Raw genomic sequence first — 25,183 nt, forward strand, 5'->3', positions numbered from 1 at the left:
TCATCTTAAATCTTCATATTTGCCTGTAAAGAAACTAAGTTGTGCCACTTTAAGAAGCCTCAGAGTTTCTTGACGTGGATCCTTTTCCCATGCGGCTCGAGGGGACAGATGTTTATCAGCCGGTTGACCTCGGGGCTAATGGAGTCAGCAGAGCCGGCGAGGTTCACTGGCTCCTGTCGTAAAGAGAAGGTCGTGATGGAAACAGTCGTCTCCTCTAACGACTCTCTCACAACCCACTGATAACACACTCACAGATAAGACACACACAGTTTTCCACTTCCCCAGCGACACCAATCTGAGGCTCACTCCATTCTTCATCATGACACTGAAACTCAAACTGAATCTGAAATTAAACTTCTTGGAAATGTTCAAACCAGAAAAGAGTCGAAAACTCTAGAGATCAAGGAAACTAAAATAAATCCAATAAGAATGTTTTTGATTTAACAATTAATAATGTGACAAGAGGAAACTATGTTCTATAGATACTGTAGTTAACATGTCTGTATTGCTACACACAGTTTGTGTTTTATTATTATTATTTATTAAAATATAGATATTTGTTGTCTGGATCATAAATGTCTTTGTTTCATTCATTTCGCTTTTTATTAAAAATATAAGAGAATTCAAATCAAATCACTTTGCTCATGTTCATACTTTATCAGGAACTAAATCAGGACTATTATTTATAACAATGATAATAAAATGTGTTGTTATATGATAATCAGCCAAGTTTAAACTTCACTCTCACGGTCCGAGCACATTAACTAGTATGATAAAGTACTTTCACAGTACTCTACATTAAGTACTTTTATTGTGGTACATTGACTACATGAAGTACTTTACCTGCTTTACGTTGTTTCTTCTGATACTTTATCTACATGTATTCTTGATTGCAGTACTTGACAGTAATGTTACATCGGTGAAGAAGTACTTTTACTGCAGTAACTCACAGAAACATTTTATCATCCTGTTCACTCACTGATCAACTTGTTCGACTCGAGTGAACAAGAGAGAAACTTCAGACGTGACTTGAATCCCGAAGTGAAGCTTCCGTTTCCCACTGAAGCTATTTTAGAACACACACACACACACACACACACACACACACACACACACACACGCACACACACACGCACACACACACGCACACACACACGCACACACACACAAACACACACTTTATCTCTGGTACTTCTGTCTGAAACGCTTATAATAATGATGGTGAAAACAATTATAGGAAATTAAAATGAAATAATAATTCATGATATCTGAACTTTGTGATTCTTCTGCTTTATAGTCACGTGCGTGTGAAAGTTACCGGTTCAGTTGAACGTGGAAATATTCATCGGGTTCATTTCACCTGATGAATAAAACATGAGCTGAGAGGACGCGCTGTGATTGGTCCGTTCCATTGGACTGTGTGTATATAAGCGAGCTGTGGTCAGTGCAGTCATCATCATCTTCATCTTCATCATCAGCGACTCAGATCCTCTTCTTCCTCCTCATCCTCCTCATCCTCAGACGTCATGCTGCGCGGTCCCGCTCTGCTCGTGCTCGTGCTCGGCTCCGCCGCGTGTTTCGAGCTGCTCCCGGAGGAGGCGGCCCCCCGCCGGGCTCGCTTCTCCGCCAACAGCCCCAGTGAGTCCCGGAGCTGCTGCTTCCCCCCGACCGGAGCATGCACTCTGTTTATTAATACTGCATCGGAACTCACAGTACTTCACTGTACTGTACTTTACTGTACTTTACTTAAGGATTTTATGACTTTTGTTGTTGTAGTTTGTATTTAGATACAGAATTAGCAGGTGTCTATGAAGTAAAATGGTTTAAGTTGAGTGTTTCCATGAGATTTTACACACCATAATTTTGTGTGTGTGTGTGTGTGTGTGTGTGTGTGTGTCTGCAGCTGATGTGGCCAGATGTTTGACCGGTGCTGTGTCTGTGGGCTGCGGCTTCTTCTCTTGTCTGGAGAATTCAACCTGCGACACCGATGGGATGCATGAGATCTGTGAACTCTTCCTCCACACGGCTGCAACCTTCAACACAGAGGTCAGTCTGTCTGTCTGTCCACCTGTCTGTCCACCTGTCTGTCCACCTGTCTGTCTGTCCACCTGTCTGTCCACCTGTCTGTCTGTCTGACCTGAGACTGTATGTCCTTCATCCTTCAGGGTAAAACCTTTGTGAAGAAGACTCTTCAGTGCATCTCCCAGGGAATCTCATCAAAGGTTTTCCAAACCATCCGCCGCTGTAACATCTTCCAGAGGATGATCGCTGAGGTCAGTGAACTGTCCTCTGCTGTGTCCTCTGCTGTGTCCTCTGCTGTGTCCTCTGCTGTGTCCTCTGCTGTGTCCTCTGCTGTGTCCTCGGCTCACTCTGTGATTAAATTCATTTCTTTAAAAAGGTGCAAGAAGAGTGTTACACCAGTCTGGACATCTGCACTGTGGCCCGTAGTAACCCTGACGCCATCGGAGAGGTGGTGCAGGTACCAGCTCACTTCCCCAACAGGTGAGATCACACACACACAGACACACACACACACACACACACACACGCACACACACACACACAGTATTCACAAGAATGAGGAACAAAACACAGATTGTCCATCGCTGCAGCTCCTCTATTCAGCCTCTGTCTCAAACACTTGGTTTGAGCTCCTGTCTCTTTAAGTCCCCCCTCCTGATAAAGCCCGGTCTGCTCTGATTGGTCAACAGCTTCCAGAGGAGTAGTAAATGTCTGCTTTCTGTGCAGGAGACTTTAAACCTTTGACCTTTGCTGAACTTTATCCCACAAGAGGAAACAAACCTCCTGTTACTTCCTGTCATTTGGCTGAACCCTCTGTTTCCTGGAGCAGATATTACAGCACGCTGCTGCAGACGCTGCAGGCGTGCGACGAGGAGACGGTGGCGACCGTGAGGTCCGGCCTCATCTCCAGGTTGGGCCCCGACATGGAGACCTTCCTCCAGCTCGTCCAGAACAAGCCCTGCGCTGCCGGCTCCGGCGCCGCCACCTACAACAACCCGTCCAGCTGGAGGAACATGCCCGTCTTCAACGTCCAGCCCGGCTTCCGGGGCCGGGACCCCACCCACCTGTTCGCCAGGAGGTCTGTGGACGCCGCTGAGGGCGACGTCACAGAGAACTAGAAAACAAGTGCACGCTCACAGTCCTGATACCAACCTGCAGCTTTCACCTCAGACTATCAAACCATATCTTACTCTGATATCTGAGCTCTAGATTTGAGGTAATAATCACATATGTTATTGTTAATATTTGGGTGGACCTGCTCCGTCCATCCACACACCGCCTGACGTCCCGAGCGCTAAAGACATTTCAAAACAAGAGGCCTGTTACTGAGATAACGACCCATATTTATTTTCTTAAATGAGTTAATTTATGAAGCTGTTACATTTCATGTGGTGTGAGGGAAGCTCTGGAGTCAGAAGATGCTTCATGCTGGTCGTGGAGCTCTGTGACGTCTCCTGGTCTGAGATCAGTTTATTAGCTGAAGATGTGCGATGGGTTTCGAGCTCACTGTGGTCGGGATGTAAAACCTGAGGTGGTGGAGGAAATAAAGATGTGATATGAATCAGTTTGGCTTGTGTGATGGATGTTATTTAACATTTGAAAAGATTTCATTCCTCCAAAGATAAGATGAGCGTCTGAGAGTCGAGCTGCTGCTTCGTCTGCTCAGCTTGTTCCTCAGAAAACTTCAGATCACAAACTAAAATCCTTCATCTGCTTCAAACATAGATATAAAACCCAGCAACATCTCAAAAGGGTTTATTAAAATGTGACTTCAAACTGGATCAAACAGGAAAACACTGACTGTGCACAAGGAGGATATGACGCCAAACCAAATTAAACGCATTAAAGCTACAGATTTCTGCAGATTTAAAAATATAAACTACAGACAATGTAAAGTTTAACTCACTGATAAACTCTTTCTGTTATTGAACTTTTCATCGACGTTGGAAACTTTCCTGGTTTGAATTTCTGAGGAGAAACGTGATAAACCATCATAGTAGACTTCATCTGTGCTTCCCCGCAGCGGCCACTAGGGGGCCTACGTGCACAGAGATGCATCTCAGTGTTTTCCAGCTTCATTCAGTTTGTTCCTGTTCTGATGCTCATCTGTTCATTTCTGAACAAAAAGCTACGAATGCTTTAGGAAGATTTGTTCAGGTGTCAAAGTTTCTTCACATTCACACATGAGACGTTTCCATCGTCTGAGCTTCTTACATCACAACCAAAGAAACCAAACTGCAGTGAAGCTGGAATTCAAGAGGAAGTTTGACCACAAGGATTCTGTTGAGTTTCCTGCAGCTGAAAGAAAGTCTGTTATTAATAATTATAAATGTGAGCATCTGAATGAGAGACAGAATCTAAGAATGAGCTGAACCAACAGAAGCAGATTTAGAATCCTCACCTCTCATAAATACCTTCGGCACTTCCTGGTGTTTGTTCAGGCTTGTTGGTTCGGAGGTGTAGAGTGACCCTCACCCATCAGCCATCTGTCCTGGAGCTAATGGCAGAGCCATAATGGAGCCTCACCTCCAGGTTATGGCCCATTAACCTCCATCAGTCTGGGTGAGAAAGACGAGCTGTCGCCCCCCCCCCCCCCCCCCCTCGTATCCTGCAGCGTCTCCTGCAGCAGATCTGAGACTGATTCTAATCTCCAGAGATGTGGAAACATCTCACTTAGCCAAAGATTTAATAAATGTAAAGTTATGGTTCATATGAAGTCAGAAACAATCCAGTGTTTCCTGTAGTGTGGTTTGAACGGTCCGGTTTGAGCCGGTTTCAGTCTTCTTCAGTGTGAACCAGCTCCTCTGCAGCAGGTGTGAAGTGACGACCTCATACCAAGAATAAAGAGGATTCTATTATAATGTTTAGAGAATCAGAGACTGAGGAGATCACAGCTAACAGTTTCCCCTTGTTTCCAGTCTTTGTTAATCAGAGAGTGACATGTTGACCGCTGCTTGAAGGTGGAAATGTTCACACGTTGTTTATTCAAAGTGGTTTAGTCGTGTGTGTTCAGAGATGTTCAGTGAGGAGAGGCAGCAGCAGGAAGTCTTCTTCTCTGGAAGTCAGACACATGTTGGAGGAGGCAGCAGATCTCTGAGGAGAGAAGGTTCCTGTCCAACACAGGAAGGAGAGCGAGGAGAGAGAGGAGAGAGAGGGAGAGGAGCCAGATGATGTTGAAACTGCTTCACCCACACACACACACACACACACACACACACTCACTAACACACACACAAACACACACACAGCCAGAGGCTACAAAGAGAAAACAACGTCACAGACTGAGATACATGATCTACTTCACCTGTTTTACAAGAACATTTCCTCTGAGGGAGGAAACGCTGCTGCAGAGAAAACCAGGAGAAGATGTGTGTGTGTGTGTGTGTGTGTGAGTCTGTGTGTGTGTGTGAGTCTGTGTGTGAGTCTGTGTGTGTGTGTGTGAGTCTGTGTGTGCGGGTGTGTGTGTGATAGATGACGCACAGGCCTCTCTTCCCACAATTCATCTCTTCATGTCCAACATACACATGAATTCTATGAGAAGTTCTTGTTGGAGACACAGAGACTCTTTATCCTCATCTCCAAGGTCACACACACACACACACACACACACACGCAGGGGGAAGTCTCCTCCTGCTTCGTTTCCAGTTGGCAAACATCAGAAGCTTTAAAACAGATCCGACACACTGTGATTCGATCAGTGTAAATAAAGATGGCCGACGCGTCTCCTCTTCCTCCTGTTGGACACAAACGAAGGTCAAATGTCTCCAGGACCAGTGACGTCATCAACAGTCAGAGTCTGAAGTGATGGTGGAGCAGTGGTGTCGACGTCCCGCCCATTCACACACTTAACCAATCCTGAGTCGGTCTCAGCTGTCAATCAGGACGTCTCATGTTTTATATCTTCAAATCACTGATTCAAACCAAACTGATGAGAAACTTGAACAAACTTTGAAATTCTATTTGAGTTCATGTCCCGTCTGGTAACATGGAGGAGGGGGGTTTATGAGCTATACAGCAGCCAGACACCAGGGGGCGATACAGATAATGTTTATTTATAGTCTATGATCATCTGTCAGTCATCTGTCAGTCATCTGTCAGTCATCTGTCAGTCATCTGTCATCTGTCATCACTTTACACGGGAGCGACTGATCAGCTGATCGACGACAGTTTAAAGATCTCGAGGCACAGGACAACAAATTATTTAAAAAGATTTTAATATTGTTAATCAGTTATTATACATGTTTGTGTAACTGCAGGCTGGAGTCAGCTGGAGGTTAAGTGCAAAGTTCAACTGTAACACTGACGACATCTTCATCATCATCTTCATCATCTGTGGCTTCAGACTGAAAAAACTAATCTGATGCAAGAAATACACAAAATAAACTGAGACAAAATCAAGAATAAAATGCACAAGATATAACAACAGAGTATTAAGGCCATAGTGAGGAAAAGTATTCTGAGATGGAAGTCGTACGATTCAGAGACAAAAAAAAGTTGTAATTTAATCCGAGAAATATGATTAAATATGACTTTTTTCCTCATTAAATTAACTTCCTTCTCAATTATGACTTTCTTCCCGTAATATAACAACTTTCTCATATTATGATTTATCTCTAAATCAGTTTTTTTCCCCATAAATGGACACAATATTCAATCGTATGATATAAATCTATAAATAGAACAAATAATTTAAAATAGAGGGATTAGAGGGCTGTAGCATGAACATGTTGGTTATTCTTCAATATTTATAGATTTATTTATGAGTTCTGTGTATTTTATTCAATTATTTGGTTTTTGGTGATTTACTTCTTCTCCGATTTATCGTCTCATGTCACATTTCTCTAATAAATCCCCTGGAACACAGAATATTATTTACATTGCATGAACATTTTGCCCAGGACCACAGTGGGGGGGGCAGAGTCCGGATCCCAGGGCTCCTCGCTCAGTGTCTCTTCACGCTGGAGGAGGCGTGTGCAAGCTGCTTCCTGAGGCCTTGTTGAGGGGACGCACACGGTCCAGCTCCGTCCAGATGTTCTTCACATCAGGCTGCTGAGAAGGACCACGGCGGAGCGGCTGGTCTGAGCTCCTCCTGCCCAGCTTCGTCTGGGACTTCTGCCGCCGCCGCCCCGCCACAGCAGAGGAAACGGGATGAAGGTGCTGCAGGAAGGGAATCGGTCCCAGGACGCCTATGTGGAGCTCCTGGATAGAGCTGAAGAGGAGACGCTGACTGTGGAGTACTGGACCAGAGGAACGGACAGATCCAGGTACTCCTGAGGAGATGGAGACAGAAACAAGGGGATTGGTTTTCTCAGGGACCATCATGGATTCAAGGATCAGAGCTTCAGACCCTTAACATCAGGTGTGAAAGATTCCCCCAGACCAGAGGAGGAGTTCTGGTTCTGGATCAAACTGAACCATGGTTCTGTTCCACAGGACTCTTACCTGGTTGGAACTGAGAGAAAGCGTTCGGTCCAGATCTTCCACCAGCTGCAGGAAGGTGGGTCTGCGAGACGGGACGGCGTGCCAGCAGTCCCTCATGGTCAGGTACCTGAACAAACACCAGGTGTGAACTTACAGCAGTAAATGTTTGATGGGATCACTCAGGACACGTGTTGACAGCAGGTGTGAACGGGTCGTGTGAACTCACAGCTCCTGGGTGCAGGCGGGGGGTTTCTCCATGCGGTGACCCTCCTTCAGCAGCTTGAACAGCTCCTCCACGGGGACGCCAGGGTACGGAGATCCACCGAGGGTGAAGATCTCCCACAACAAGACGCCAAAGGACCACCTGAGACAGAAGACACCGTCACTGAGCGTCCTCACATGAGCAATGATATATTCTCTCAGTTATAATTAAAAGTTGTAAAGTAGCTCTGTTGTCAAAGTGTCGACCTGCTTCCTGTTTAATGCTGTCGTGATGGAGTTTAAGATGTTTTCAGATATGAACTCTGTCAAATGTTGTCTGGGCGTGTTGTGTAGTTGTTGTTTGTGAAGCAGCAGCAGGTTATCGGTCCGACTCGTTCACAACAACAGGAACACGTCAGGAACACGTTAGGAACACGTGAGCAACACTTCAGGAACATGGGGGAACCCATGAGGAACATGGTGGGAACACGCGAAGAACACGTCAGACCTCAGTTCATGTCTGAAAACATCTTGTGTGTTTACTTTGCATTAAATACAAAATGCAGGATTAAATGAGGTCTGCACGGATTCTAGTTCATTCATAGTTTCAGATCCAGTGATCTTAGGATTTGATTCTTTCATCGACAAAACAACGAATCTGAAAAGGTCTCCTCTGACTTCAGGAAGCTAGGAAGGAAGATGTTTGGTTCTTTTCTGACAGAGGATGAAACCACTCACACGTCGCTCTGGTGAGTGTAGACCCGGTCGAACAAAGCCTCTGGCGCCATCCACTTCACCGGCAGACGACCCTGAAACAACATCACCTGAGTCACACCTTCATCCTCTCAACAGGTCACAGTTCAGTTCAAGTCTCCCAGCGTCTCTCACGTTGGTCGTCTTCTTGTAGTAGTCGATGTGGTGGACGTCTCGAGCCAAACCGAAGTCTGCGATCTTCATCACGTTGTCTTCTGTGACCAGGACGTTCCTGGCTGCCAGGTCTCTGTGGATACACTGGACAGCAGAGAGGAGACGTTTCAAACAGCTTCATGGTTCCACTCTGCATCTCACTCTTTGACTGATCCCATAGATATGTGAGTGAAGCATGAGGCTGTCCTGAATGTTGGTGAGGTGAGGGACACTGACCTTCTTGGAGGCCAGGTACGCCATCCCTCTGGCCACCTGGTACGCAGCAGACACCAGCTCCTTCATCTCCAAACTGTCCAGAGGCGTCTGTCTGGACTCGCTCCAGTACTCCAGGCCAACGGGCCGACGAGTGCGGAGGAACTCCCTGAGGTTCCCCTGGGAGGCGTACTCCACCACCACGTACAGAGGACCTGGTGGAGGGGAGCTTCGTCGTCAGTACATCATCATCATCATCATCATCATCCTCATCATCATCATCATCATCATCATCATCATCATCATCATCCTCATCATAATCATCATCATCCTCATCATCCTTATCCTCATCATCATCATCATCCTCATCATCATCATCATCTTCATCATCATCATCCTCATTATCATCTTCATCCTCATCATAATCTTCATCATCATCATCCTCATCTTCATCTTCATCATCCTCATCATGATCCTCCTCATCCTCATCCTCATCATCCTCATCTTCATCATCCTCATCCTGATCCTCCTCATCCTCATCCTCATCTTCATCATCATCCTCATCATTCTCATCCTCATCATCCTCATCCTCATCTTCATCCTCATCATCCTCATCCTAATCTTCATCCTCATCATCCTCATCTTCATCATCCTCCTCATCATCCTCATCCTCATCATCATCCTCATCTTCATCATCATCCTCATCCTCATCTTCATCCTCATCCTCATCCTCATCATCACACATTACAGTGCTCACCGTCCTGAGTGCAGGCTCCCAGCAGGTTGATGATGTTCTTGTGTTTCCCGATCATCTTCATCATCTCCATCTCAGCGATGAGGTCTGACAGGTCCTTCTCTGTGGCGTCCGCTGCTCGTCCACCAGGAAACAGATTCAGAGTTTTATTCTCTTCAAACTTTCAACAGAACTCCAGAAACTAAAGTACAGAAGAGTTTCAGAGACAGAAAGTAGGTGGAGGCAGATTCTGTTCAGTTTTCTAACTTGGAGATCAAAGTCGTCTCCTCTGATCCAAACATCCAGAGAGTGACTGACAGCTGTCACAGTTATGATAGAAATGATCCATCAGCAGCTCCTCCTCTTTGTTCCTGTTCTGGATCGGACTAGTTTAATCATAAACATTTTATTTCTACCTTTTTTCTCATCTGTAAGATTTGTATTTTCAAACTTCTGCTCCATGTTGTTTGATCTTTAACAGTTTGAATTGAAAAAGGTTTTTTCTGACCCTCAAACTCTTCTTGCACCAAAGTGAAAGAGTTTCTCACCTTTCAGCATCTTCACTGCGACTTGAGAGACACGCGTCGGTTTGTTCTGGCCGAGACCGGCGGCCTCGGCCAGAACCACCTGACCGAAACAACCTTCACCCAGAGGCTTCCCCAGCAGCAGCCTGAGAAACACACACACATGAACACACACACACGAACACACAACAGACCTGCAGACACGTAGATCACATGTGTGGAGGACGTACCGGTCCCGAGGCAGCTCCCACACCGGGTCGTAGGGGAGCTCGTACTCCGACACTCCTGCCAGGATGGTGGCCGCGCTGGAGAGACGGGACTGACGCATCAGACACATCCCAGAATGCAGCGAGGACGAGGACTCGACAGACACCTGGAGACGAAGAGAGACGAGGTGAGGGACGCCCTCTGTGGTCCAGGGACAGGACACAGAGACGGACGCAGAGGTCTTACCTGTCTCCTCAGGGGAATGCTCTTGGCCAGTTTCTGGACAGCCAGCTGGCCGCTGAAGTCGCTCTTCTTCGGGGAGCAGCAGAGACGGCAGACGACGGCGGTGATGGTGAGGATGATGACGATGAAGAAGCCGAGGCAGTAGATGAAGATCTCCAGGTAGGTCTGGGAGGGCAGAGGGGAGGGGGGCAGGTCTGAGGTGGGAGGAGACACGTGTGAACAGAGAATCTTTTATGAAGTAAGGATTTAAAGTTTCTGAACCTCGGCACAAACCTTTCACGACGTTGAGCCACGCAGAGTGGTGAGACACGCCGATGGAGTTTCCTGCAAAACACGTGTACTCGCCAGCGTCCTCCAGGGACACGTTGCTCAGGGTCAGAAGCTCCATCTCTTTATCTGTGGTGTTCAAACCGGCAACCTGAGGACGAGAGACAGGTTAGATACAAGAGGAGGCGCAGAGAGGTCACCTGACTGATGACCTCACCACACCAGGCAGAGAGGTCACCTGACTGATGACCTCACCACACCAGGCAGAGAGGTCACCTGACTGATGACCTCACCACACCAGGCAGAGAGGTCACCTGACTGATGACCTCACCACACGAGGACAAGATCACGACTGAAGTTCTGAGTGTCGACAGTAGAACATCTGGAACAGTTCAGTCATCATCATAAATGTGTTCAGCTCCTGAGAATCTGTTTAATCTCATTATTAATCATCACCATTTGATTTAAAGACGTTGTGCAATGTTTCTGCCACTAGGGGTCCCTCAAGCAAAACAATAACAACACTTAGGTGTGTTCAGAAAGTCTGAATCATCTCCTTTCCTCACCACTAAATCATCTCCTTTCCTGACCACTAAATCATCTCCTTTCCGCACCACTAAATCATCTCCTTTCCTCACCACTAGATCATCTCCTTTCCTCACCACTAGATCATCTCCTTTCCTCATCACTAAATCATCTCCTTTCCTCACCACTAAATCATTTCCTTTCCTCATCACTAAATCATCTCCTTTCCTCACCACTAGATCATCTCCTTTCCTCACCACTAAAACATCTCCTTTCCTCACCACTAGATCATCTCCTTTCCTCACCACTAGATCATCTCCTTTCCTCACTATTAAATCATGTCCTTTCCTCACCACTAAATCATCTCCTTTCCTCACCACTAGATCATCTCCTTTCCTCACCACTAGATCATCTCCTTTCCTCACCACTAAAACATCTCCTTTCCTCACCACTAGATCATCTCCTTTCCTCACCACTAGATCATCTCCTTTCCTCACTATTAAATCATCTCCTTTCCTCACCACTAAATCATCTCCTTTCCTCACCACTAAATCATCTCCTTTCCTCACCACTAAATCATCTCCTTTCCTCGCCACTAAATCATCTCCTTTCCTCACCACTAAATCATTTCCTTTCCTCATCACTAAATCATCTCCTTTCCTCACCACTAAAACATCTCCTTTCCTCACCACTAGATCATCTCCTTTCCTCACCACTAAATCATCTCCTTTCCTCACCACTAGATCATCTCCTTTCCTCACCACTAAAACATCTCCTTTCCTCACCACTAGATCATCTCCTTTCCTCACCACTAGATCATCTCCTTTCCTCACTATTAAATCATCTCCTTTCCTCACCACTAAATCATCTCCTTTCCTCACCACTAGATCATCTCCTTTCCTCACCACTAAATCGTCTCCTTTCCTCACCACTAGATCATCTCCTTTCCTCACCACTAAAACATCTCCTTTCCTCACCACTAGATCATCTCCTTTCCTCACCACTAAATCATCTCCTTTCCTCACTATTAAATCATCTCCTTTCCTCACCACTAAATCATCTCCTTTCCTCACCACTAAATCATCTCCTTTCCTCACCAGTAGATCATCTCCTTTCCTCACCACTAGATCATCTCCTTTCCTCACCACTAGATCATCTCCTTTCCTCGCCACTAAATCATCTCCTTTCCTCGCCACTAAATCATCTCCTTTCCTCGCCACTAAATCATCTCCTTTCCTCACCACTAAATCATTTCCTTTCCTCATTACTAAATCATCTCCTTTCCTCACCACTAAAACATCTCCTTTCCTCACCACTAGATCATCTCCTTTCCTCACCACTAAATCATCTCCTTTCCTCACCACTAGATCATCTCCTTTCCTCACCACTAAAACATCTCCTTTCCTCACCACTAGATCATCTCCTTTCCTCACCACTAGATCATCTCCTTTCCTCACTATTAAATCATCTCCTTTCCTCACCACTAAATCATCTCCTTTCCTCACCATTAGATCATCTCCTTTCCTCACCACTAAATCATCTCCTTTCCTCACCACTAAATCATCTCCTTTCCTCACCACTAAATCATCTCCTTTCCTCGCCACTAAATCATCTCCTTTCCTCACCACTAAATCATTTCCTTTCCTCATCACTAAATCATCTCCTTTCCTCACCACTAAAACATCTCCTTTCCTCACCACTAGATCATCTCCTTTCCTCACCACTAAATCATCTCCTTTCCTCACCACTAGATCATCTCCTTTCCTCACCACTAAAACATCTCCTTTCCTCACCACTAGATCATCTCCTTTCCTCACCACTAGATCATCTCCTTTCCTCACTATTAAATCATCTCCTTTCCTCACCACTAAATCATCTCCTTTCCTCACCACTAGATCATCTCCTTTCCTCACCACTAGATCATCTCCTTTCCTCACCACTAAATCATCTCCTTTCCTGACCACTAAATCATCTCCTTTCCTGACCACTAAATCATCTCCTTTCCTCACCACTAGATCATCTCCTTTCCTCACCACTAAATCATCTCCTTTCCTCACCACTAAATCATCTCCTTTCCTCACCACTAGATCATCTCCTTTCCTCACCACTAAATCATCTCCTTTCCTCACCACTAAATCATCTCCTTTCCTCACCACTAAATCATCTCCTTTCCACACCACTAGATCATCTCCTTTCCTCACCACTAAATCATCTCCTTTCCTCACCACTAAATCATCTCCTTTCCTCACCACTAGATCATCTCCTTTCCTCACCACTAAATCATCTCCTTTCCTCACCACTAAATCATCTCCTTTCCTCACCACTAAATCATCTCCTTTCCTCACCACTAGATCATCTCCTTTCCTCACCACTAAATCATCTCCTTTCCTCACCACTAGATCATCTCCTTTCCTCACCACTAAATCATCTCCTTTCCTCACCACTAAATCATCTCCTTTCCTCACCACTAAATCATCTCCTTTCCTCACCACTAGATCATCTCCTTTCCACACCACTAGATCATCTCCTTTCCTCACCACTAGATCATCTCCTTTCCACACCACTAGATCATCTCCTTTCCTCACCACTAGATCATCTCCTTTCCTCACCAATAAATCATCTCCTTTCCTCACCACTAGATCATCTCCTTTCCTCACCACTAGATCATCTCCTTTCCTCACCACTAAATCATCTCCTTTCCTCACCACTAAATCATCTCCTTTCCTCACCACTCTTCCTCGACCCTGATGGAAAACGTCACAAGGTCAAGGAGAGATGTGAAGGAGAAGAGGTAAGGAGTTAGGAAAGGAGAATCACGGAGCACTGATTGAAACCACAGACTTCTGAAGGTTTGAACCTCTGAGCTGAGCTGCAGACAGAACCGGTCTGACTCTGGTGAACCGGTTCCCTCGGGTCTCACCTTGAGAACCAGGACGTAGGGGTGTCCGTCCGGCCCCTCCCTGCTGCCGTTGACCACGATGTGCTTGAGCCACTGGATGTGAGGCTGCGGGTCGCTGAACACCCGACACACAAACTGCACGTTGGACCCAACGACCACCGTCTGGTTGGCCGGCAGCCCGGCCTGCAGGATGGGCCTGTGGGGGGAGCGCTCTGGAAGAGACCAGTTCACACATGTCAGAGGATCAGAGGACGTCCTGTCCCTCTCAGGAGACGTTTACAGACCTGCTCTGGAGACTGGACATTCTCCTAGAAGGTTCCCGAGGTTCTGTATGAGAGACACTGGAACCTTCTGGAACCTTCTGGAACCTTCCCAGTGAGCGAGTGGACATGTTGGAAAGAATTAATACGTCATGCCCCGCCTCCTGCTGCTCTACAGGCTCCGCCCCTCTTGGTGTGACGAGTCGGACCCAACAACCTGCTGCTGCTTCACACACACTCACTACAGGAAACCTCTGGACTCTACTCAGGACACGTCTGACAGGTCTCAGGATTAGAACACATGTTGGACAATCAACACGTCATCGGGATTCGAACTCGTCTCACCGACTACGTCCAGCAGGTAGGTGTGCTCCAGGCTCCCGTACTCGTTCTCCACCACACACGTGTAGTTCCCTTTGTCTGATGGAACCACCGACTCCATGATCAGAGTCCAGATGTTATCTCTGACCTGAAAGATTCAAGCAGATGGATTCTAACAGCTGTTCACACGTCTGGGTTTGATCTCCTCATGTGATGGTCCAACACGAACCTTGAAGCCTCCGATTCTCTGGTCCTTCCTGAACTGTTTCCCGTTCTTGTACCAGTGCAGACTGGGAGCTGGGTTCCCCGACGCCTGGCACCTGAACTTCACCGTCCGACTGGCGGGAACGGCGTGGAGCTGCTTCTCCATCTTCTCCGGCACCACCCACTGAGGCGCCAGCGCTGAGGAGGAGACGAGCAGGATTACAACCTTCACTCCAGCCACAGACACACAGAGAGGAGGAGAAACAGAGACTCACGCTGCAGCTTCTCATTGCTCGTTGAAAGTTCATTGGAGAGTTTGTTTTCCTCTGAGGATGACTCATCGTCTTCTTCATCCTCAGACGACTTCACTGCGTCGACTGCAAACAACAGAAGGAGATGTTTAGAAGATGTGTGTGTCTGTGTGTGTGTCTCCTTTCACTCAGCTGGTCTGAGGAGCTCAAGTCAGACTGGAGGTGAACAGACACACAAACAGCCTCTGGGACTTTCTGTTTGTGTGTCTGTGTGTTGTGGTGGCTATAGATGATGGAGACGTGCATTCTGTGGAACACATCAAACACTTTATAAAAAGCAGCGAGCGTCTGGGCGGACGAGGGCGAAGCGGAGGCCACGCTGGACCGAGCCCCGGCCTCGGCGGTTTGATTTCAGAGGATGAAGTTTCGTTTGAAACCGAGCGAGGTGGGAAATTTAAAACAGGTTTTGTTTATGAACGGCCGAGAGTTTGAAATGATGCTGAGTGAGAGGAAGACATGAACCTACAGGCTCAAGAAAACAACACACAGCTGGAGTCCAGATGTTTGGAACAGAACGACACTCACAGAAAGTAAAGAGAGAACTCTGCAGATCGGATCTCACACACACACACAAACACACACACTGAGCTGCAGTAACACACTCTGTAACACACTGTGCATCTGTTCCTATGATAGTGTGTCTGCACAGGATACACACAACACACACAACCAGAGCCGAGCCTCAGTTACAACCGGAACAATCAACGTAACCACTTTCAGATGCTTCAGATCCAGGAACAGTCACTTTCCTGTTTAAGAAATGAGTTCATTAGAAAGTTTCATAACTTTTTAGATAATAAACAGAGTCTGAAGCAGCAGATCTGAGATCAGACGTGAAGGAGTCGTCTCAGACAAGAGACCGAGAACAACTGGATACGAGCATGTGAGAGGAATCTGCAGACGCACACACACAAATAACTAACTCACAATAAATATCAGATGAAACAAACATGAAAACGTTTCAAATCGATTTGTACTTGGTCAAAATCTGTCAGAATAAAAAATGACAAATAGCTGTTTGAAACATTCACATCTTCTTGATCTGAGAAACACAGACCTGAAGATTTATCTTTTAAAACCTCAAGAGTTTGATTCATAAAAACCTCCCAGCTCCTTATCTCCTGAGGTGATCAGGACGTTACCTGTGTCCGTGTCCTCGGTGGCCGGTCTGCAGCGGGTCCCAGGAACCTGGACCAGGACCAGCAGGAGGCCGGACAGCAGCAGGAAGCAGCGGGGGGACGACATCAGGTCCTCAGACGTCAACTCACTGAGACAGAGACACAAAGGAGACAATGAGAGACACGACGAGACGATCATCAGCACAGTTATTGAACATGTTTCCATCGAGTCTTCAGAGAATCAGCTGTGGAACATGACTCAGCTCTTTCCTCTCTCACTCCTGCAGCTGTTTCAGTGAAGACGTGTTGTGATGTCACACGGCCCCCCCCCCCCCCAAACAGACACACACTCGACCTGTGAGAACTACATATGTGTCAAACACAACACGGTCAATCACACTGACACACACACACACACGTGCACGCTCCCTAAAACAAACATACACCATTTGCTGCATGTGTCACAGAGAGTGTGAATTGTTCACACAGACACACACACACACAAACACACACACACACACACACACACACACACACACACACACACACACACACACACTAAGTGTCCATCAGCCTGGTTCACTTCAGTTCAGTTAGAAAATAACCTGACTCATCATTTAAAGAGCCTCATCAAGAAGATGAAGAGTGCAGCTCTGAAGACGTCACCGAGGACGTCACAGAGGACGTCACAGAGGACATCACAGAGGACACAGAGGACATCACAGAGGACACAGAGGACGTCACAGAGGACACAGAGGACACAGAGGACATCACAGAGGACACAGAGGACACAGAGGACATCACAGAGGACATCACAGAGGACGTCACAGAGGACACAGAGGACACAGATGCTGTGGACCCATCTCATGACTGAGTCCGTCCTCCAGCTGCATGTGTCCTCAGCGTGTGCATGTGGAGCTTTCTCCAGACACGATGGAGACATTACACACAGAGGGACGCCGGCGGCCTCCTAAGCGAATTAGGATGTTTGTGTGTTTTATGTGAGCTGCTGCCAACACAAAGCTCCATGTTGTGGACTGTGATTGTCCCACACACACAAACAGGACTCAGACACTGCATCCTGCAGCAGAGGCTGGACTTTGTCCCGAGCTGCCGCCCGGTGCCCTGTGGACCGAACGGGCACGAGCACACGTCAGCTGATCAGGAGAAAGTGCTGAGCCGCTGCTCGCTGGCCTCGTTCACTCTGTGCATGCGTGTGGAACAACAACTCGTTCAAACAACTCCAGCAGGAGGCTGGAGATTGGATCCAGATGTGTCCAACATCTGTCTCTGGGACCAATCGGACACACTCTGTCTCGTGGAGTTTCCTCCTGGAGTCCGTCTCACGTTCTGGACGGATCCCGTGTCCTCAGTTTGAAACAAACTGGTTTTGGTTGTTTTCATTAATCTGATGGTTTGAAAAAGGACCGAGACGTCCTGATTGACAGCTGAGACTGACTCCTGATTGGTTGTGCGTGTGTGTGGGCGGAGACTTTAGTCCCACAGCTGCACACTGTGTTTTCTGTGAACCAGTGGAGACGCAGCGTCCATCTTTATTCCAGCGCTGTGTTTAAGAGCCTCAGTTCACAGACAGGATTCATACTTCAGCCTCATCACACTTTTTCCAAACTATAAAATATTAAAGTCCTTTCATGCTCTATGACTTTTGCTGCTCGTGCAAACGCTCTCACCAAAACAAAGTGAAATGGAATCCTCCCTGAGACGCTGTGCTCCTCAGCTCTTAATAAGTAACTTGTGTCCCGTCCTCCTCCCTCGGCTCCACCTCCCGTGATGAAGCTTCACCTACACACCACATTCTGCAGCCGGCTGGCAGCTCAGAATACTTCTCATACTAACACACCAACTGCTGAGGCCTCCCGAGCTGGAACAACAACACGCAGCCAAACAGGAAGAGAGCTGAGGCAGGAGGAGGTGAAGCTCCTCGTCAGGAGGAGGTGAAGCTCCTCATCCGGAGGGAGAGGAGCAGCCTTTCACAGGAGCAGAATGAAAACTCCTCATAGGGTCTGTGAGGACGTTGGTGAGGAGACGCCAGAGCTGCAGGAGCCAGGGAGCAGGCGAGTGGAAAGTGACTCACTCCTCGTGCACGCTCCACAGAACTCAGGAGGTGAACAGATTAATATCAGATCCCAGGGACAGTGTCATTAACTGAGCTGCTGCTGGACAGTGAAGCCAGAAGAAAACGACTGAGCCTCAGATACAAGATGTTAATGACTGAACAATAAAAGACAAAGATCCTATTTAACTCTGAACAAAGGAGGAAACACTCAGATTGTTTACTTCGGAACATAAAGTCACTTTTACTGCATTTAAGTAAAGTTTGAAGTTACTTCACATGAGTATTTCCATTTTCAGCGCTGGGAAACGTCTCAGCTTTTGACTCCAGGTAATAGTTGAGATATAGATGTGTATATGTTTAGATCTTTTCAGCTTAACATCAAAGATCCTGAACAAAGGTTGAAATCATGATGGAGAATAATGATCATTTAGAAAAAGTATGTTTCATCTTAAAGAATCAACTTCCCCAAAATGAATAATTCACTTTACAGTTTCTTAAAACTATCAATAGTGTAATTTACATAATATTACAGCAGGTTTCACTCTGGCACAAGTCACTTTATAAATGATATTAGTAGTAATTAAAAATGCTTTTGTTAACTTTAGCGGATGGAGGACTTTGACTTTTAATGGAGTATTTTAACTGCAGTAAAATTACTTTTACTTCAGTGAAGGATGTAAACGGATCATTTCTTCCACCTTGTTACAATCTGTCTGCAGTTTGATTTATGATAAACACATTTAACTACACAACAGTGAACAACATGAGATGTGAACATATTTCCTGAGCAGAACAAAGTGAAACCAAAGAAGAAGTTACAGTGAAGCTTCTGACCTGAAGCAGCTGCGAGGAGACACTGAACGAGCAGGAGACACCAGGAGACACCAGGAGACACCAGGAAAAGACCAGGAGACACCAGGAGACACCAGGAGACACCAGGAAAAGACCAGGAGACACCAGGAGACACCAGGAAAAGACCAGGAGAGACGGAATCCTGCTGCTGCGCTGCGGAGAGGAGCCCTCCCAGTCTGATCCACTGGTTCTCTGCTCCACTTATTCCACTGTTCAACTGGTTCCACTGTTCCTCTGGTTCTCAGTCTGCAGACTCCGGACGGGTCCTTCGCTCCTGGAGGGAAAACGTGGGAATAGAACAGTTCAGTGAGGGTTATTGTGTGAGACAAGACACGCCCACAGAGGGACACTCCTCCCACATACTAACACGGCACACGGGCGCGCGCACACACACACACACACACACACACACACACACACACACACACACACACAGTCTCTTCATTAATGCCTCACTGACGATTTATTGACTCAGTTTTTCCGAGGACGCAATGATCTTTACGGAGTCTCCACCAGGAAGCATTGTGTGTGTGTGTGTGTGTGTGTGTGTGTGTGTGTGTGTGTGTGTGTATGTGTGTGTGTGTTTACAGAATCTTTTGTTTTCACTCTTTCTTATCAGTTTCTGGGAAAGGTGAAAATGTCTCAACGTTGAACAAGGAAAGAGAAAACTCACCAAGTTCACTGGAAACTGTTCGGAAGCTTTATTCAAACACACTAACGGGATCACTGCTGACGTCACAGGGCTCAGAGACGATGATATCAGGTTCTAATGACGTCCCAGTTCATCAATGTTCAGACATTCCACCTGTGACCTGTAGGTGGCGCTAAATCACCACAGAGGGACTGTTCAACTTTCACAACAGTCATGAACCAGACTGTAAATAAAGATGGACGCCATGACACCTCCTTACAGTGAAGCCAAAGTGTCTCTATCGCCCCCTGGTGTCCGGCTGCAGTATGGGTCATAAACCCTCCTCCTCCAGGTTAGCAGACGGGACCAAACAAACAAATCAAAGTAGACGTTAAATAAATATTTGTTCAGCAGTTTCTGATCAGTTTGGTTTTATTTAGTTATTTGATGATATAAAAACAGACTGAGACGTCTTGATTGACAGCTGAGACTGACTCCTGATTAATAAAGTGAATCTAACCTGATTGGTCGGCAGGATCTCAATACCACACCTCCACCCTGACTCCAAAGAGCATCATCAGCAAAAGATGGCGGCAGCTGCATCAGAGAGGCTTCTGGACAGTGGGAGACGTGTCGTCCATCTTTGTCTTCCAATGTGAAAGATATGACTCGAGAAAATGTTTCTGTCTCAACGTCTGTGGGTCCCTCTCCTGTGATTATCATCAGCTGTTTAGACGAGCTAACCTCAGTTACATCACCACACACACACACACACACACACACACACACACACACACACACACACACACACACACACACACACACAGATGGATTCCTTTGTGAATTCATTGGCTGTCTGGTATAATGTGTGTTCGAGTGTCCGACTGGGACAATGTCTCTGAGTGTCTCTGAGCACAGACGAGTCTCTGTGGCATCGTTTCTATCAAACTCTCTTTTCTGCTTCGCTGATCTCAAACAGACATTTTCATCCTGAACATGATCTGTTTATCAGTTTTCACATTGTGAGTGTGTGTGTGGCGTCACAGTGAAATGCTGTTGTTCACAAGTATGTGGATGTTTGTCTACACAACAGTGTCACAACTACATCACTAGATTAGGTTTATATTCATCCATCAATCAATCAATCACATTTTATTTGTATAGCCCATATTCACAAATCACAATTTGTCTCATAGGCTTTAACATGGTGAGACATCTTCTGTCCTTCACCCTCAACAAGAGTCAGGACAAACTACTAAAAACCTTTTAACAGGTACAAACACATAGAAACCTCAGAGACACATGTGAGGACCCGTCTCCCAGGACGGACACAAGTCAACAGAGGTCAAGTGAAGGAAACATCATCAGGATTAAAGTTGTCAGCAGCATTGATGAGGGGAAACATCTTGAAGGATAACTTCAATACTATATGTCAAACAGTCCTGATGCATCATAGTCTATGGTCAGCAACCAGCAAGATCATGATCCACCATCCAGACCAGATCCACTATAGTCCACAGTCATTGTCCACTGCCACCAGTTAGGATCCATCCTCAGCTGCCACCTCGGTCTATCTGTTCATCCATCCATCCTAAAGTCTCCTGCACTTCTCTTAAAAGACAGAACTTTTACTGAATATCTGAACCAGTAGCACCAGTGAAACACCAGTGAAACACCAGTGAAACACCAGTGAGACACCAGTGAAACACCAGTGAAACACCAGTGAGACACCAGTGAAACACCAGTGAAACACCAGTGAAACACCAGGTGAGACACCAGTGAAACACCAGTGAAACACCAGGTGAGACACCAGGTGAGACACCAGTGAAACACCAGTGATCCCTGCAGCTCCATGTCGTCCTGTTCCAACCACAGACCCGACGTCAGCCACATGAAAACACTTCATGAGGATTTTAAATCAATGTCTCACAGCTCAGTTATTCTCAGTCATTATTTTGGACGTTCCTCTGAGAGCAGATGTCTCAGCTGCTGAGCCCCCGCCCAGCGCTAACTACTGACCCGGTTACCACAGTCCGACCAGTGTGGACCCACCCAGACCTGGAGCCAGAGCCAAACCCCAGACTCTGGACAGACCAGGGCCGAGCCGGGCCCAACCAGGCCAATAAAAGACCAAGAAAATCACATTCCTGTTCACCAAACTCTGCCACAACACTTTTAACTTCTGTGAGCAGACGTTCTCCAGAAGAACGTCAGGAAGACAACAGGATTAATAACCTGAGAGAGAGGGAGACAGAGAGAGAGGAGAGAGAGAGAGGAGAGAGGGAGAGAGACAGAGAGAGGGAGAGGAGAGAGAGAGAGAGACAGAGAGAGAGAGACAGAGAGAGAGAGAGAGGAAGGGAGAGAGAGAGAGACAGAGAGCACATGAGCACTGACACTGAATGCAGACTGGAGGAGCAAGGCATCGAACCACCAACCTCCTGGCTAGTGGCCGACCCTCTTTCCCTCCTGAGCCACAGCCATGATTGATGTAACTCCTCCCCTCTTGACGCTGGCTGCTGTTTCCTGATGTGGACGTGAGGGTAGAATGACAAATCATACCCAGAATCCTTTGCTGTCAACATACATACAAATGTGACGATGCAAATCAAGTGACCACGAAGACCGAGCAGCGTCTCACACAATCACACACATACACACACAAACACATACACACACACACACACTCACACACACAAACACACACACACACACACACACACACACACACACATTCACACACATACACACAACCTCAAACTGTGTAATTTCAGTGAGAAGTTGAACCCTTCAGATCTACTCTCTAATCAGAGTTCATGATCAGAAAGATAACTCTGCCGCCTGCTGCATGTGTGTGTGTGAGTGATGTGTTGGTGTGTGTGTGTGTGTGTGTGTGTGAGTGTGTGAGTTTGTGTGTGATGTATTTACAGACCTGCCTTGAATCAAGTTTTAAACCCTTCAGTGTGATAACACCCTGTGTGGTCTTTTACTGCTCATACGTCTGTGATTCAGTCATAAACATGTTTGTGCATGTGAGTGCGTGTGTGTGCGTGTGTGAGCATGTGTGTGCGTGTGTGAGTGTGTGTGAGCATGTGGTCTGGAGGTCTGGATGAGCAGGTCCTTGTGGGGGCTTGTTGAGGAGCTGCAGGTTCTGGTGGAGTCTGGATCAGCAGGTCCTTTGACATTCATTCAGTTTCTCAGTGTTGAAAACGCTTTCTGCTGTCAAAGGTTATTTATAATCGATCCTGTGAAGAGGCTCAGTGATGGTTTGAAATGCTGAAAAATCTTTATTTTCAAACAAGAAGTTCTGCATTTGTGGTTTTTTATATTTCTCCTCCTTTGCTACATTTAATGTATTTTATACATATTGTGTCTCAGGGTCCTGACAATAACTTTAAATACACAAAGAAAATCTTAAAGAATCAGATCTGAATTAAAAATCACAAATGTTTATGTTTTTGCTTCAGTAAGCAGAAAGTGTGTGAAAGTCAGTGTCAGTGATTTGGAGATCTTTCAAAACTCTAAGAAAACACACACACACACACACACACACACACACACACACACACACACACACACACACACACACACAAACAGACACACACACAGCCTCCTCCCTCCATAAAAGAGAGAGTTTGAGACAGACACACCACAAACTCTGGAATGTGGAGTTTACATGGGCAGCTTTATTTGGCCTGAAGAAAATGTTCCCTCATTGAGTTCAGAAAGCCACATCCCTCTGACACACACACACACACACACACACACACATGTTTGTACTTCTATCTTAGTGAGGACGTTCATTGGCCCCTCACTCTAACCCTCAAACAGACCATTAAAGGGTCAGAACGTGGGGACCAGCTGAAATGTCCTCAGTCTGTAAGATATTTGCCCAAGTACACACACGTCCACCCACATGAAGAACATCGGCCATAAAAAACAAGGCTCCATCTGTTATTAAGGTTTAATTTCTCGGAGTCTTCGCAGCAGAATCCAGGTCGTCGGCTGCAGAGGAAACAGGAACCGGGCCGGAGCCGTTCTCCACAGAACTGAGCCCAGACAGCCTGAGTGGATTTACACCGGTGGATAAATGCTGCTCTCAGATCGTCACAGATACAAACTGATTCATGCAGGAGGACAAAACACCTCCTGCCCCATGTGACCTGGTGTTAAAATGATTTCACCTTAAAAACCAGAGCAACAATCAGTCTGTCCTAACATCCTACATGTCCCATAATGCAACTAATGCTCATTCCTAACAGCTGCAGCCTCCAGTGACACGTACAGAGTTTGACTTGTATTTATGAACAGCAGCTGAGTCCCAGTAATATTCAGCAGCTGGTTGCAGATCAGATGTGAGGAGGACTGATGACTCATGGTTGTGAGCTCAGACCTGAGTGGGACAGAGACACGGGCTGGGTCAGGCTCAGCGGACATTAGGCTTTAATAAGTCAGAGTTGGATTGTTTTTAGAGCTCAGAGTGGGAGGATGATGAATTCCTCCTCTAATACCAGGACGTGGGAGGACGACCGTGATGTGATGTTTTGACTTCATGAACACAGCTTTTAGAAAAGGAGCTGCGCTAGAGAACTTTAATCTAAAGCAGGCGTTTCCAACTTTTCAGCCCTCGTCCCCCAAAGCAACCACAGACATACGTCCTCCATGATCCCACAGACATGGACTTGATTAGTTTCCTGTGCTGCTGTAAACTGAGGCTGCCACTGATCTGTTGTAATCTCCTCACGAGTAACATGGAGGACTATTAGTCTGTGTTGGATTTCTAGAAACCTTCTTGTGTCCGAACCCTCCAATCAGCAGCGAGGTGCGTTTGAACCCTGCAGTGAGAAAAGAGATGTGACTCAATGGATCTAAAGTTCTGTGCAGAAGTGGCACTAAGGGGGCTAGATAACACACTAGAGGGAAGAAACACTGAAAACACATCACGTTTAAATATGGCGTCACACAAGGACTAGTACTAGGACCACCTGTTCTGAGACTGTTCTGAGAAACATCAGCGGGGGGGGGGGGGGGCACAGAGCAGCCTCTTCCAGGCCGAGTCGTTCAGTTCACTCCTCCTCACGACTTCAGACATGAAGCAACTGAGTTTAAAGCTGTAGAGCCACTGAGGAGCGGGGGGGCGTGTTGTGTTTGGCAGCTCCACGATGTCACCGCTCAGCTGATCCTGGTGAAGAACGATGACATCGCACGGATCCAAAGTTTCACATCCATCATTTTCCTTAAAGTGACTCAG

General features: G+C 46.5%; 2 protein-coding genes across 2 annotated transcripts; one reads left to right on the forward strand and one right to left on the reverse strand.

Annotated features, from left to right (window-relative positions):
* Nucleotides 1-1,523: 1,523 nt before the first annotated feature.
* On the forward strand, nt 1,524-3,140 carry stc1l (stanniocalcin 1, like). The gene is made up of 5 exons (XM_053410859.1): nt 1,524-1,638; nt 1,904-2,046; nt 2,166-2,273; nt 2,399-2,502; nt 2,852-3,140. The coding sequence occupies exons 1-5, from the start codon at nt 1,527-1,529 to the stop codon at nt 3,138-3,140; spliced, it is 756 nt and encodes a 251-aa protein (XP_053266834.1). The 5' UTR covers nt 1,524-1,526.
* A 3,932-nt stretch (nt 3,141-7,072) lies between these two features.
* On the reverse strand, nt 7,073-19,691 carry fgfr1b (fibroblast growth factor receptor 1b). Its single transcript, XM_053410858.1, has 17 exons — nt 19,287-19,691; nt 16,400-16,524; nt 15,222-15,323; nt 14,972-15,144; nt 14,767-14,890; nt 14,183-14,373; nt 10,744-10,888; nt 10,474-10,664; nt 10,251-10,393; nt 10,045-10,166; nt 9,521-9,631; nt 8,788-8,978; nt 8,533-8,655; nt 8,383-8,453; nt 7,670-7,807; nt 7,465-7,570; nt 7,073-7,292 (listed from the first exon to the last, which is right to left on the reverse strand). The coding sequence occupies exons 2-17, from the start codon at nt 16,500-16,502 to the stop codon at nt 7,209-7,211; spliced, it is 2,118 nt and encodes a 705-aa protein (XP_053266833.1). The 5' UTR covers nt 16,503-16,524; nt 19,287-19,691; the 3' UTR covers nt 7,073-7,208.
* Between the last annotated feature and the right edge of the window lie 5,492 nt (nt 19,692-25,183).

The sequence above is a fragment of the Pleuronectes platessa genome, chromosome 19 (genome assembly GCF_947347685.1).
Source record: "Pleuronectes platessa chromosome 19, fPlePla1.1, whole genome shotgun sequence".
Taxonomy (NCBI): Eukaryota; Metazoa; Chordata; class Actinopteri; order Pleuronectiformes; family Pleuronectidae; genus Pleuronectes; species Pleuronectes platessa.

What these genes read in the sequence shown, in the direction of transcription:
- stc1l (XM_053410859.1), top strand. Translation starts at nt 1,527, where the DNA reads ATGCTGCGCGGTCCCGCTCTGCTCGTGCTCGTGCTCGGCTCCGCCGCG. An exon ending in CTTCTCCGCCAACAGCCCCA is followed by an intron (nt 1,639 to 1,903) that starts GTGAGTCCCGGA and finishes GTGTGTCTGCAG; the next exon opens with CTGATGTGGCCAGATGTTTG. An exon ending in CCAGCTCACTTCCCCAACAG is followed by an intron (nt 2,503 to 2,851) that starts GTGAGATCACAC and finishes TTCCTGGAGCAG; the next exon opens with ATATTACAGCACGCTGCTGC.
- fgfr1b (XM_053410858.1), bottom strand. Translation starts at nt 16,502, where the DNA reads ATGTCGTCCCCCCGCTGCTTCCTGCTGCTGTCCGGCCTCCTGCTGGTC. An exon ending in CACCGAGGACACGGACACAG is followed by an intron (nt 15,324 to 16,399) that starts GTAACGTCCTGA and finishes TGTTGTTTGCAG; the next exon opens with TCGACGCAGTGAAGTCGTCT. An exon ending in GAGCAATGAGAAGCTGCAGC is followed by an intron (nt 15,145 to 15,221) that starts GTGAGTCTCTGT and finishes TCTCCTCCTCAG; the next exon opens with CGCTGGCGCCTCAGTGGGTG.